The sequence below is a fragment of the Ranitomeya variabilis genome, chromosome 1 (assembly GCF_051348905.1).
Source record: "Ranitomeya variabilis isolate aRanVar5 chromosome 1, aRanVar5.hap1, whole genome shotgun sequence".
Classification (NCBI taxonomy): domain Eukaryota; kingdom Metazoa; phylum Chordata; class Amphibia; order Anura; family Dendrobatidae; genus Ranitomeya; species Ranitomeya variabilis.
Window position 1 is genome coordinate 26,710,567 of NC_135232.1, and position 14,370 is coordinate 26,724,936.

The following is a 14,370-nucleotide window of genomic DNA, read 5'->3' on the forward strand; positions in this document are numbered from 1 at the left end:
TGTGATATGCAGGTGAGATATTTTCTTATCTGATACTTTTTAGTCTTATCAGAGTTAAAAAATGATTTGCTTTTAATAATATTAGCACATCCTTTACATCTTTTGCAGGGAAAAAATCCTTGTATTTCTCCAAAGACATTTTTTGAGGAAGGTTTTTGTAGACGGGTAATGACTCCTAACCAACAGGTCAGCTAGATTTTTTGATCTTTTGGCAGTAATGAGAGGTTTTGGAGTAAGGGTCTTCTTGAGAATTGGGTCAACAAGCAACACATTCCACCGGTTATGAATCATTTCTGTAAAGTCTTTTCATTGGCTATTGTAGGGTGTGATCAATCTTACATTAGATGCATCCGATGTCTTTTCCTTGTTCTTGCATTGGTATAGCAGTTGGTTTCTTGTAGCTTTTTGTGCTCTTCTATAGGCATATTGAATTTGTCTATGTCCATAGCCCCTTTCTCTAAATCTTGAATATAGATCTCTAGCTTGTTCTTGATAAGCTTGCTCCGTAGAGCAGATCCGTTTAGCTCTTAGATATTGACCCACTGGGATTGATCGAATCGTGGATGGCAAATGAGAGGATATTTCATATAAAAAGGAGTTGGTAACGGTTGGTTTCCTGAAAATAGGAGTAAGAATGGAACCGTCATTGTTGATATCGATATCAAGAAATGTGACTTTACGACCATAGGTATAAGTTAGATGGATATTTAAGTCATTATCATTAAGTGCCGCCATTAGATTTTTAAGCTCTTCAATAGTTCCCTCCCAAACATAACGTCATCGATATATCTTATCCAGTTTTGGATCTTTTCAATACCTGGAATATTTGAGCACTGGAAAATATCTAGCTCCCTGAAACCCAAAAATAAATTAGCGTATGAGGGGGTACAAGCCTCCCCCATCGCTGTACCCTGCAGTTGAAGGAACACTTGATCTTTAAAAGTAAAACAGTTATAGGTAAGGGTAAACTCCAGGAGGGTGAGAAGAAGCTTAACCAGGTTATTGTCTAAGTTGCTCTTCCGTAGAAACCATGATACTGCTGCTATACCCTGAGTATGTTTAATTGATGTGTAGAGTGCTTCTATATCTGCAGTAAGAAGGATCATATTTTCATCTAAATGAAGATGATCTAGTCTTTTTAATGCTGCAGTTGTATCTAGGGTGAAAGAGGGCAATGTAGTTACAACTGGTTTTAAATAATAATCAATTACTCGACATATGATTTCAGTAAGGCCTTCATGGCCCGATACAATGGGGTGACTTGGGGGGTCAAGGGCATCCTTATGCAGCTTCGGGAAGAGATAGAAGGTTGGAAGTTTAGGTTTTGAGGCTTCTATTGTCTCCAATAGCTTTTTAGGGATAATCCCCTCCTCATAAGCTTCTACAAGGATGCACACAAGTTCTTTTTGGAATTCTTGAATCAGAATATACGTTAATTTCCTGTAGCATTGGTTATCGGAGAGCAACTTAAAGGCTTGTTTTTCATATAGTTTGTTTGGCCAAATAACCAAGTTACCTTTTTTGTCTGCTCTCTTAAAGGTAACGTCTTTCCACTCTTGTAATTCTTGAATAATTTTCCTTTCTTTAAGGAATTGTCTGTATAGAGGAGGCCATATTGGAGCACACACTTCCCTCCTGTATTGTCTGTATAGAGGAGGCCATATTGGAGCAAACACTTCCCTCCTGTATTGTCTGTATAGAGGAGGCCATATTGGAGAACATACTTCCCTCCTGTATTGTCTGTATAGAGTCGGCCATATTGGAGAACATACTTCCCTCCTGTATTGTCTGTGCAGAGGTCATATTGGAGCACACACCTCCCTCCTGTATAGTCTGTATAGGGACGGCCATATTGGAGCACACACTTCCCTCCTGTATTGTCTGTATAGAGTCGGCCATATTGGAGAACATACTTCCCTCCTGTATTGTCTGTGCAGAGGTCATATTGGAGCACACACCTCCCTCCTGTATAGTCTGTATAGGGACGGCCATATTGGAGCACACACTTCCCTCCTGTATTGTCTGTATAGAGGCAGCCATATTGGAGCAGACTCTTCCCTCCTGTATTCTCTGTATAGAGGCGGCCATATTGGAGCACACACTTCCCTCTTGTATTGTCTGTATGGAGGCGGCCATATTGGAGCACACTTCCCTCCTGTATTGTCTGTATAGAGGCGGACATATTGGAGCACACACTTCCCTCCTGTATTGTCTGTATAGAGGAGGCCATATTGGAGCACACACTTCCCTCCTGTATTGTCTGTATAGAGGCGGCCATATTGGAGCACACACTTCCCTCCTGTATAGTCTGTATAGATGCGGCCATATTGGAGCACACACTTCCCTCCTGTATTGTCTGTATAGAGGAGGCCATATTGGAGCACACACTTCCCTCCTGTATTGTCTATATAGAGGAGGCCATATTGGAGCACACACGTCCCTCCTGTATTGTCTGTATAGAGGAGGCCATATTGGAGCACACACTTCCCTCCTCTATTGTCTCTATAGAGGAGGCCATATTGGAGCACACACTTCCTTCCTGTATTGTCTGTATAGAGGAGGCCATATTGGAGCACACACTTCCCTCCTGTATTGTCTGTATAGAGGAGGCCATATTGGAGCACACTCTTCCCTCCTGTATTGTCTGTATAGAGGAGGCCATATTGGAGCACACGCTTCCCTCCTGTATTGTTTGTATAGAGGAGGCCATATTGGAGCACACACTTCCTTCCTGTATTGTCTGTATAGAGGAGGCCATATTGGAGCACACACTTCCCTCCTGTATTGTCTGTATAGAGGAGGCCATATTGGAGCACACACTTCCCTCCTGTATTGTCTGTATAGAGGAGGCCATATTGGAGCACACGCTTCCCTCCTGTATTGTCTGTATAGAGGAGGCCATATTGGAGCACACACTTCCCTCCTCTATTGTCTCTATAGAGGAGGCCATATTGGAGCACACACTTCCCTCCTGTATGGTCTGTATAGAGGAGGCCATATTGGAGCACACGCTTCCCTCCTGTATTGTCTGTATAGAGGAGGCCATATTGGAGCACACACTTCCCTCCTGTATTGTCTGTATAGAGGCGGCCATATTGGAGCACACACTTCCCTCCTGTATAGTCTGTATAGATGCGGCCATATTGGAGCACACGCTTCCCTCCTGTATTGTTTGTATAGAGGAGGCCATATTGGAGCACACACTTCCTTCCTGTATTGTCTGTATAGAGGAGGCCATATTGGAGCACACACTTCCCTCCTGTATTGTCTGTATAGAGGAGGCCATATTGGAGCACACACTTCCCTCCTCTATTGTCTGTATAGAGGAGGCCATATTGGAGCACACACTTCCCTCCTGTATGGTCTGTATAGAGGAGGCCATATTGGAGCACACACTTCCCTCCTGTATTGTCTGTATAGAGGAGGCCATATTGGAGCACACACTTCCTTCCTGTATTGTCTGTATAGAGGAAGCCATATTGGAGCACACACTTCCCTCCTGTATTGTCTGTATAGAGGAGGCCATATTGGAGCACACACTTCCTGTATTGTCTGTATAGAGGCGGCCATATTGGAGCACACACTTCCCTCCTGTATTGTCTGTATAGAGGAGGCCATATTGGAGCACACGCTTCCTGTATTGTCTGTATAGAGGCGGCCATATTGGAGCACACACTTCCCTCCTGTATTGTCTGTATAGAGGAGGCCATATTGGAGCACACGCTTCCTGTATTGTCTGTATAGAGGCGGCCATATTGGAGCACACACTTCCCTCCTGTATTGTCTGTATAGAGGAGGCCATATTGGAGCACACACTTCCCTCCTGTATTGTCTGTATAGAGGAGGCCATATTGGAGCACACACTTCCCTCCTGTATTGTCTATATAGAGGCGGCCATATTGGAGCACACACTTCCCTCCTGTATTGTCTGTATAGAGGAGGCCATATTGGAGCACACACTTCCCTCCTGTATTGTCTGTATAGAGGAGGCCATATTGGAGCACACACTTCCCTCCTGTATTGTCTGTATAGAGGAGGCCATATTGGAGCACACACTTCCCTCCTGTATTGTCTGTATAGAGGAGGCCATATTGGAGCACACACTTCCCTCCTGTATTGTCTGTATAGAGGAGGCCATATTGGAGCACACACTTCCCTCCTGTATTGTCTATATAGAGGCGGCCATATTGGAGCACACACTTCCCTCCTGTATTGTCTGTATAGAGGAGGCCATATTGGAGCACACACTTCCCTCCTGTATTGTCTGTATAGAGGCGGCCATATTGGAGCACACACTTCCCTCCTGTATAGTCTTTATAGAGGAGGGCATATTGGAGCACACACTTCCCTCCTGTATTGTCTGTATAGAGGCCGCCATATTGGAGCACACACTTCCCTCCTGTATTTTCTGTATAGAGGAGGCCATATTGGAGCACACACTTCCCTCCTGTATTGTCTGTATAGAGGAGGCCATATTGGAGCACACACTTCCCTCTTGTATTGTCTGTATAGAGGAGGCCATATTGGAGCACACACTTCCCTCCTGTATTGTCCGTATAGAGGAGGTCATATTGGAGCACACACTTCCCTCCTGTATTGTCTGTATAGAGGAGGCCATATTGGAGCACACTCTTCCCTCCTGTATTGTCTGTATAGAGGCGGCCATATTGGAGCACACACTTCCTTCTGTATTGTCTGTATAGAGGCGGCCATATTGGAGCACACACTTCCCTCCTGTATTGTCCGTATAGAGGAGGTCATATTGGAGCACACACTTCCTTCTGTATTGTCTGTATAGAGGAGGCCATATTGGAGCACACACTTCCATCCTGTATTGTGTGTATAGAGGCGGCCATATTGGAGCACACACTTCCCTCCTGTATTGTCTGTATAGAGGAGGCCATATTGGAGCACACACTTCCCTCCTGTATTGTCTGTATAGAGGAGGCCATACTGGAGCACACACTTCCCTCCTGTATTGTCTATATAGAGGCGGCCATATTGGAGCACACACTTCCCTCCTGTATTGTCTGTATAGAGGAGGCCATATTGGAGCACACACTTCCCTCCTGTATTGTCTGTATAGAGGAGGCCATATTGGAGCACACACTTCCCTCTTGTATTGTCTGTATAGAGGCGGCCATATTGGAGCACACACTTCCCTCCTGTATTGTCTGTATAGAGGAGGCCATATTGGAGCGCACACTTCCCTCCTGTATTGTCTGTATAGAGGCCATATTGGAGCACACACTTCTCTCCTGTATTGTGTGTATAGAGGAGGCCATATTGGAGCACACACTTCCTTCTGTATTGTCTGTATAGAGGCGGCCATATTGGAGCACACACTTCCCTCCTGTATTGTCCGTATAGAGGCGGCCATATTGGAGCACACACTTCCCTCCTGTATTGTCTGTATAGAGGAGGCCATATTGGAGCACACACTTCCCTCCTGTATTGTCTGTATAGAGGAGGCCATATTGGAGCACACACTTCCCTCCTGTATTGTCTGTATAGAGGAGGCCATATTGGAGCACACACTTCCCTCCTGTATTGTCTGTATAGAGGCAGCCATATTGGAGCACACACTTCCCTCCTGTATTGTCCGTATAGAGGAGGCCATATTGGAGCACACACTTCCCTCCTGTATTGTGTGTATAGAGGAGGCCATATTGGAGCACACACTTCCTTCTGTATTGTCTGTATAGAGGCGGCCATATTGGAGCACACACTTCCCTCCTGTATTGTCCGTATAGAGGCGGCCATATTGGAGCACACACTTCCCTCCTGTATTGTCTGTATAGAGGAGGCCATATTGGAGCACACTCTTCCATCCTGTATTGTCTGTATAGAGGAGGCCATATTGGAGCACACACTTCCCTCCTGTATTGTCTGTATAGAGGAGGCCATATTGGAGCACACTCTTCCCTCCTGTATTGTCTGTATAGAGGAGGCCATATTGGAGCACACGCTTCCCTCCTGTATTGTTTGTATAGAGGAGGCCATATTGGAGCACACACTTCCTTCCTGTATTGTCTGTATAGAGGAGGCCATATTGGAGCACACACTTCCCTCCTGTATTGTCTGTATAGAGGAGGCCATATTGGAGCACACACTTCCCTCCTGTATTGTCTGTATAGAGGAGGCCATATTGGAGCACACGCTTCCCTCCTGTATTGTCTGTATAGAGGAGGCCATATTGGAGCACACACTTCCCTCCTCTATTGTCTCTATAGAGGAGGCCATATTGGAGCACACACTTCCCTCCTGTATGGTCTGTATAGAGGAGGCCATATTGGAGCACACGCTTCCCTCCTGTATTGTCTGTATAGAGGAGGCCATATTGGAGCACACACTTCCCTCCTGTATTGTCTGTATAGAGGCGGCCATATTGGAGCACACACTTCCCTCCTGTATAGTCTGTATAGATGCGGCCATATTGGAGCACACGCTTCCCTCCTGTATTGTTTGTATAGAGGAGGCCATATTGGAGCACACACTTCCTTCCTGTATTGTCTGTATAGAGGAGGCCATATTGGAGCACACACTTCCCTCCTGTATTGTCTGTATAGAGGAGGCCATATTGGAGCACACACTTCCCTCCTCTATTGTCTGTATAGAGGAGGCCATATTGGAGCACACACTTCCCTCCTGTATGGTCTGTATAGAGGAGGCCATATTGGAGCACACACTTCCCTCCTGTATTGTCTGTATAGAGGAGGCCATATTGGAGCACACACTTCCTTCCTGTATTGTCTGTATAGAGGAAGCCATATTGGAGCACACACTTCCCTCCTGTATTGTCTGTATAGAGGAGGCCATATTGGAGCACACACTTCCTGTATTGTCTGTATAGAGGCGGCCATATTGGAGCACACACTTCCCTCCTGTATTGTCTGTATAGAGGAGGCCATATTGGAGCACACGCTTCCTGTATTGTCTGTATAGAGGCGGCCATATTGGAGCACACACTTCCCTCCTGTATTGTCTGTATAGAGGAGGCCATATTGGAGCACACGCTTCCTGTATTGTCTGTATAGAGGCGGCCATATTGGAGCACACACTTCCCTCCTGTATTGTCTGTATAGAGGAGGCCATATTGGAGCACACACTTCCCTCCTGTATTGTCTGTATAGAGGAGGCCATATTGGAGCACACACTTCCCTCCTGTATTGTCTATATAGAGGCGGCCATATTGGAGCACACACTTCCCTCCTGTATTGTCTGTATAGAGGAGGCCATATTGGAGCACACACTTCCCTCCTGTATTGTCTGTATAGAGGAGGCCATATTGGAGCACACACTTCCCTCCTGTATTGTCTGTATAGAGGAGGCCATATTGGAGCACACACTTCCCTCCTGTATTGTCTGTATAGAGGAGGCCATATTGGAGCACACACTTCCCTCCTGTATTGTCTGTATAGAGGAGGCCATATTGGAGCACACACTTCCCTCCTGTATTGTCTATATAGAGGCGGCCATATTGGAGCACACACTTCCCTCCTGTATTGTCTGTATAGAGGAGGCCATATTGGAGCACACACTTCCCTCCTGTATTGTCTGTATAGAGGCGGCCATATTGGAGCACACACTTCCCTCCTGTATAGTCTTTATAGAGGAGGGCATATTGGAGCACACACTTCCCTCCTGTATTGTCTGTATAGAGGCCGCCATATTGGAGCACACACTTCCCTCCTGTATTTTCTGTATAGAGGAGGCCATATTGGAGCACACACTTCCCTCCTGTATTGTCTGTATAGAGGAGGCCATATTGGAGCACACACTTCCCTCTTGTATTGTCTGTATAGAGGAGGCCATATTGGAGCACACACTTCCCTCCTGTATTGTCCGTATAGAGGAGGTCATATTGGAGCACACACTTCCCTCCTGTATTGTCTGTATAGAGGAGGCCATATTGGAGCACACTCTTCCCTCCTGTATTGTCTGTATAGAGGCGGCCATATTGGAGCACACACTTCCTTCTGTATTGTCTGTATAGAGGCGGCCATATTGGAGCACACACTTCCCTCCTGTATTGTCCGTATAGAGGAGGTCATATTGGAGCACACACTTCCTTCTGTATTGTCTGTATAGAGGAGGCCATATTGGAGCACACACTTCCATCCTGTATTGTGTGTATAGAGGCGGCCATATTGGAGCACACACTTCCCTCCTGTATTGTCTGTATAGAGGAGGCCATATTGGAGCACACACTTCCCTCCTGTATTGTCTGTATAGAGGAGGCCATACTGGAGCACACACTTCCCTCCTGTATTGTCTATATAGAGGCGGCCATATTGGAGCACACACTTCCCTCCTGTATTGTCTGTATAGAGGAGGCCATATTGGAGCACACACTTCCCTCCTGTATTGTCTGTATAGAGGAGGCCATATTGGAGCACACACTTCCCTCTTGTATTGTCTGTATAGAGGCGGCCATATTGGAGCACACACTTCCCTCCTGTATTGTCTGTATAGAGGAGGCCATATTGGAGCGCACACTTCCCTCCTGTATTGTCTGTATAGAGGCCATATTGGAGCACACACTTCTCTCCTGTATTGTGTGTATAGAGGAGGCCATATTGGAGCACACACTTCCTTCTGTATTGTCTGTATAGAGGCGGCCATATTGGAGCACACACTTCCCTCCTGTATTGTCCGTATAGAGGCGGCCATATTGGAGCACACACTTCCCTCCTGTATTGTCTGTATAGAGGAGGCCATATTGGAGCACACACTTCCCTCCTGTATTGTCTGTATAGAGGAGGCCATATTGGAGCACACACTTCCCTCCTGTATTGTCTGTATAGAGGAGGCCATATTGGAGCACACACTTCCCTCCTGTATTGTCTGTATAGAGGCAGCCATATTGGAGCACACACTTCCCTCCTGTATTGTCCGTATAGAGGAGGCCATATTGGAGCACACACTTCCCTCCTGTATTGTGTGTATAGAGGAGGCCATATTGGAGCACACACTTCCTTCTGTATTGTCTGTATAGAGGCGGCCATATTGGAGCACACACTTCCCTCCTGTATTGTCCGTATAGAGGCGGCCATATTGGAGCACACACTTCCCTCCTGTATTGTCTGTATAGAGGAGGCCATATTGGAGCACACTCTTCCATCCTGTATTGTCTGTATAGAGGAGGCCATATTGGAGCACACACTTCCTGTATTGTCAGTATAGAGGAGGCCATATTGGAGCACACACTTCCTTCCTGTCTGTATATAGTGTGCAGCAGGGTTTGTGACAGAGCATGTTATCTAGGTCTCCAGAAGTACAATTGGAGCTGTCAGTAACTTCCCTTTCAATAATAACAAGATGACTCTGCTTATTCTGTCCCAGTCTGTACAGTGAATCTTACAAGTAAGCAGCAGAAAGCAGTAAATATCAGCCTATTATGTGCTCTCATGGTCTGTGTGAGAATTGTCATATTTCAACATTTTATGCCAACATTAATAAAATACAACCCTAAAAATACTCTGTTCAGATGAAATATTATTTTTAGTGCTTTTTTAATCTGTCGGTGCTGTTCCCCACATACAAATCATTTCACAATAGAGATCATAAAAAGCCACAAATATCTGAACATTGGAAATGTGTATGAAAAACCGAAATCCTTGGGTGTAAAGTAAAAATGTGCTTTTCAGTATTTCATCATTGACACAAAAAGGAACGTTGGTGTTAGTATTTTACATTTTTGCTCATTCCTTCCTTTTTTGTCTGGATGGATTTCTTTCTGGTCGCATTTGCAGTATTTAGCATTATTAACAGTAATGTTAAGTGTTGGGGCATCTGATGCTCCTGCAATGACCTTGGTTTCACATTGAGTACATACATTACAATAACAGGTTCTCGTTCACCCACTTAGTCATTCCTTGAGCGACTTCCACTTTGATCAACAATCACCAAGAAGGGACTTTTCATTTTCTTCGTTGGGTAGTTTAGAAAACTAGCTGACAGTGCTCTGCAAGAGTGACAAGAAGAAGTCTACTCAACAATTACTTATCCTGTTAGTTCTATAGTGGTTCTGAGTTCTGCAAATTTGTCTCTTGGAAGTGGCTTTGTCTTAACATCGGTTATCATCTGGTCAGTCTCGCATTAAACAAACTCAATTATGCCACGTTCTATGAAATCGGACTGTTTAACGTTAATATGTTTGGTTCTCGTATTGATCTTCTCACTGCATGCAAGTTTAGTGCATCCTTGCTTGTTTTCATAAATCACAGTCGAGTTGATGGCTTACCAAGATCGCCTAACAATTGCTTTAACCAAATGACCTCTTGACTTGCATGGGCTGCGGACACATACTCTGCTTCTGTAGATGACAAGGCTACAGACACCTGTTTTCTACTAGTCCAAGAAATTGAATTTTCCCCAAGGTTGAACAAATAGCTGCTTGTCGATTTACGATCACTTAAGTCACCGGCCCAGTCTGCATCCACATAGCCTGTGAGTTTTATATCTCCTGTTGCAAATATCCTTAAATTTATGTCGTAAGCCTCTTTCAAATATCGAAGAACTCTCTTAACAACATTTCAGTCTTTTTGGAGCATTTTTTCCACATATCTGCAGAGAATTCCAGTTGTTGCTCTGATATTCGGTCAAGTCGTAGTTGCTATGTACTGTATAGAAGTGCCTCCACTGTCTGTCTCTAGTTCTCATTGTTAGGTATCAGATCATCTTGTTCTTCCAACCTTAAGAAGGATGGCTCCTTTGGGGTTGATATACTTTTGGCTCCTGACTAGGGATGGGCAAACCTGAGCAGTAAAGTTCAGGGTCTGTACCGAACACATAGTGTCCATGCATGGACCCCGAACACGGACTTCACTCTCAATCTATCAGCGGTAGATATAATACAAGCTTCCTGCAACTGACCCTGGGGACAGCCAAGAATATCTTAGAGGTAGATGTAAAATTAACTTCATGCAACTGACCATTGTAAGAAAGCAAGAGGTAAGGTCCTGGATTGCAGATATGTGTCACTGAGGTGGTTGATCTCAGTGATGTAAGTCACAGAAGAAAGTGTACTAGTAACAATTTGTTACTTAGATGGTTTTATTTTTGACTTGATTTGGGGTCCAGGATTTAGAAGTGACCAAAAGAGCCTAGGTGGGAAAGGTCGCGGCATGTTTCAGACCAGGTCAGTCTTAAACAGGTAGATGTAACACAAGCTCTCCACAACTGAGCCTGTGGGCATCCAAGATACCATTAGAGCTAGATGTAACACAAGCTCAGGAGACAAAAGACTAGAATACAAACGCTTGAATTATGGGCTAACGCTGATGGTGACCAGAAGGGAAGCACTGGTTTGCAAGTTGCCATCATGCATAAAAAGCTTTTTCCGAAGGTTTTTACTTGCCCGGTGAAATAGAAGGCTGAATATGGGAGGGTCTCTTGCTTGGCGCTAACAAAAATTGACTTATGTGGTATCCACAGATAGGTGGCACTAGAGAGATGCCTACTTTTAATACTTATAAATAAAAAAGCAAATTAGGGTTCTAAATTATGCTAGTATTTCAAATCAGTCAAATAGAAAGGAGCATGACTGAAGGATCAGACCACACATGGCTCATTTGTTACTTGGTACCTTGGAGATGCATAGATCTGCTTTGGTGCTTTAGACAAAAAACGGTAAAAAATATGACATTTTTTCAAATTTGCTATAATTTTTTTTTATCTTATATGTTCTGGAGGAATGCAATGAATGGTTGCAAAGGTGAATGTCATTTTTTTTTAAAGGTCATAGGAAAATATGAAGAAGGGTTAATAGTAGTGATGAGCGAGCTTTATCCGAGCATGCTCAAGTGGTAATCAAGCTTTTTCGACATGCTTGAAAAATATGCTCAAGTCGCCGTGGCTGTTTGAGAGCCGCAACAAATGCTGGGATTGTCTAACAAACAAGCAATCCCTGCAAGTGTTGTGGTTGTTGAACAGCCGCGGGGGCTTCACCAAATTTTCCGAATATGCTGAACATGCTCGATTAGGACACGAGCATTCTCAGATAACACCTTATGAGCATAATTTCTTCTGACCGTGTGCCGAAAATATAAAGAAAATCCATACAATATTTCTGATATACGATACTTTCTTTTTACTATTTTAATGATTTATCATGTAATTTTATATGTGAGAAAACCGGTTCACTCCAAGATGTAATGTAAAGCAGAAGGAAATGTCATCCACGTTTCTTTATAAAATCCGAAAAAAAAACAAACATAAGACGCTCAGTATAAAACTATGCAAATACAGAAGGCAGGAAACTCAGGATTGACGGCTCTCCGTCGGGGCCGTCGCTTGCGATGTTACTTGCATTTTTCTAATGTTACATAATTATCTTTTAAAAAGGGAACATTCTTCAATAGAAAAGTCAGATAATGGATCAATGATTAGAGGGAATGAGAGAGAAGCCAAAAGAAAGAGGAAGTGTTCTGAGCGCAGCGTCCAGTCCATGCGAAGGGATAATCATTAAGCCTCAGGCGACACTACACCGCCAGCAAGTGCACGCAGCAGCACGATGGTGAGTACGGTGCGTGACTGCGTTACATTATGGCAGGATAGCTTACCGTCCCCGATAGGTTCCTATTGTCACCTGTTCTGAGACCTGGATACATTGATTGCTTCTGCATCACTGAATACAAGAAAAACATCACAACTGTGCACAGTCAGCTATGGGTCACAACAGGGAAGTGATTCCTGTAAGAATAGGCATAGTACATCTCCGTCCAAGGGTGTGTGTTGAACGAGAGAGAGAAAGTTTATCTGCTGCTTTACATTCAGTTATAGTAGGATTGTATGTCGGTGCTATTTAAAAGCTATGGACGTATTTTGGCTTAATATCGATTTTGCAACATTGTTTCATTCAAAATTTGTTAGCATTTGTTTTCTGCATCCTGTATTTATCACTGTACATGGTAGACTGCAGAATGAGTTAACAGATACTCAGTCAGTGAAACAATTCTATGGGCTGTGATTCTCATCTTCTGCAATATTGTTTCATTCACAATTTGTTATCATTTGTCTTCTGCATCCTATGTTTATCACTGTGCATAGCAGACTGCAGAATGAGGTAACAGAGACTCAGTCAGTGAAACAGTTCTATGGGCTGAGACTCATATCTTCTAAGCTTATTTATGGTCACCTCAAAGGTGAACTTTCATGCTGAGATCAGGAGAAGAGAAATAAAAGTTTTTAAATCAGAGAATGAGCTGTACAAGGCAGACTGCAGAATGAGTTAACGAAGGGTCAGTCAGTGAAACAGTTCTATGGGCTGTAACTCTTACCTTCTGCAACCTTGTTTTATGCAAAATTTGTTAACATTTGACTTCTGCATCCTATATTTATCACTGTACATGGCAGACTGCAGAACGAGCTAACAGAGACTCGGTCAGCGAAACAGTTCTATGGGCTGTGACTCTCATCTTTTGCAACATTGTTTCATTCACAATTTGTTAGCATTTGTCTTCTGCATCCTATATTTATCACTGTGCATAGCAGACTGCAAAATGAGGTAACAGAGACTCGGTCAGCGAAACAGTTCTATGGGCTGTGACTGATATCTTCTAAGCTTATTTATGGTCACCTCAAAGGTCAACTTTCATCGTGAGATCAGGAGAAGAGAAATAAAAGTTTTTAGACCAGAGAATGAGCTGTAGAAGGCAGACTGCAGAATTAGTTAACATAGAGTCAGTCAGTGAAACAGTTCTATGGGCTGTAACTCTTATCTTCTGCAACATTGCTTCATTCAAAATTTGGTAGCGTTTGTCTTTCTCATCCTATATTTATCACTGTACATAGCAGACTGCAAAATGAGTTACCAGAGACTCGGTCAGTGAAACAGTTCTATGGGCTGTGACTCTTACCTTCTGCAACCTTGTTTTATTCACAATTTCTTAGCATTTTTTCTGTATCCTATATTTATCACTGTACATAGCAGACTGCACAATGAGTTAATGGAGACTCAGTCAGTAAAACAGTTTTATGGGCTGTGACTCTTATCTTCTCCAACATTGTTTCATTCAAAATTTGGTAGCATTTGTCTTCTGCATCCTATATTTATCACTGTGCATAACAGACTGCAGAATGAGGTAACAGAGACTTGATCAGTGAAACAATTCTATGGACTGTGACTGTTATCTTCTAAGCTTATTTATGGTCACTTCAAAGTTCAACTTTCATCCTGAGTTCAGAAGGAGAGAAATAAATTTTTTTAGACCAGAGAATGAGCTCACCGACAGATTAACTGGTAACTTACTCTGCTGTCTGCTTGTGTATGCACTGTGATACGTAGAGGCTGCCGAAGACAAACACTCCAACATTTGTAATTACACTCTATGGAAAGAAATACACACATATAAGGAAAGAAATGCC

At 43.7% G+C, this 14,370-nt stretch overlaps 1 protein-coding gene across 2 annotated transcripts in view; it reads left to right on the top strand.

The window, feature by feature from the left end:
• The first annotated feature begins 12,402 nt into the window (after positions 1–12,402).
• The window catches only part of FYB1 (FYN binding protein 1), a 139,004-nt gene continuing 137,036 nt past the window's right edge, over positions 12,403–14,370 (top strand). For both annotated transcript variants that reach the window (XM_077281478.1, XM_077281492.1), the window contains exon 1: positions 12,403–12,520. In XM_077281478.1, the coding sequence (XP_077137593.1) occupies positions 12,518–12,520 (3 nt within the window). In that variant the 5' untranslated portion in view covers positions 12,403–12,517. The remainder of the gene's footprint in view (positions 12,521–14,370) is intronic.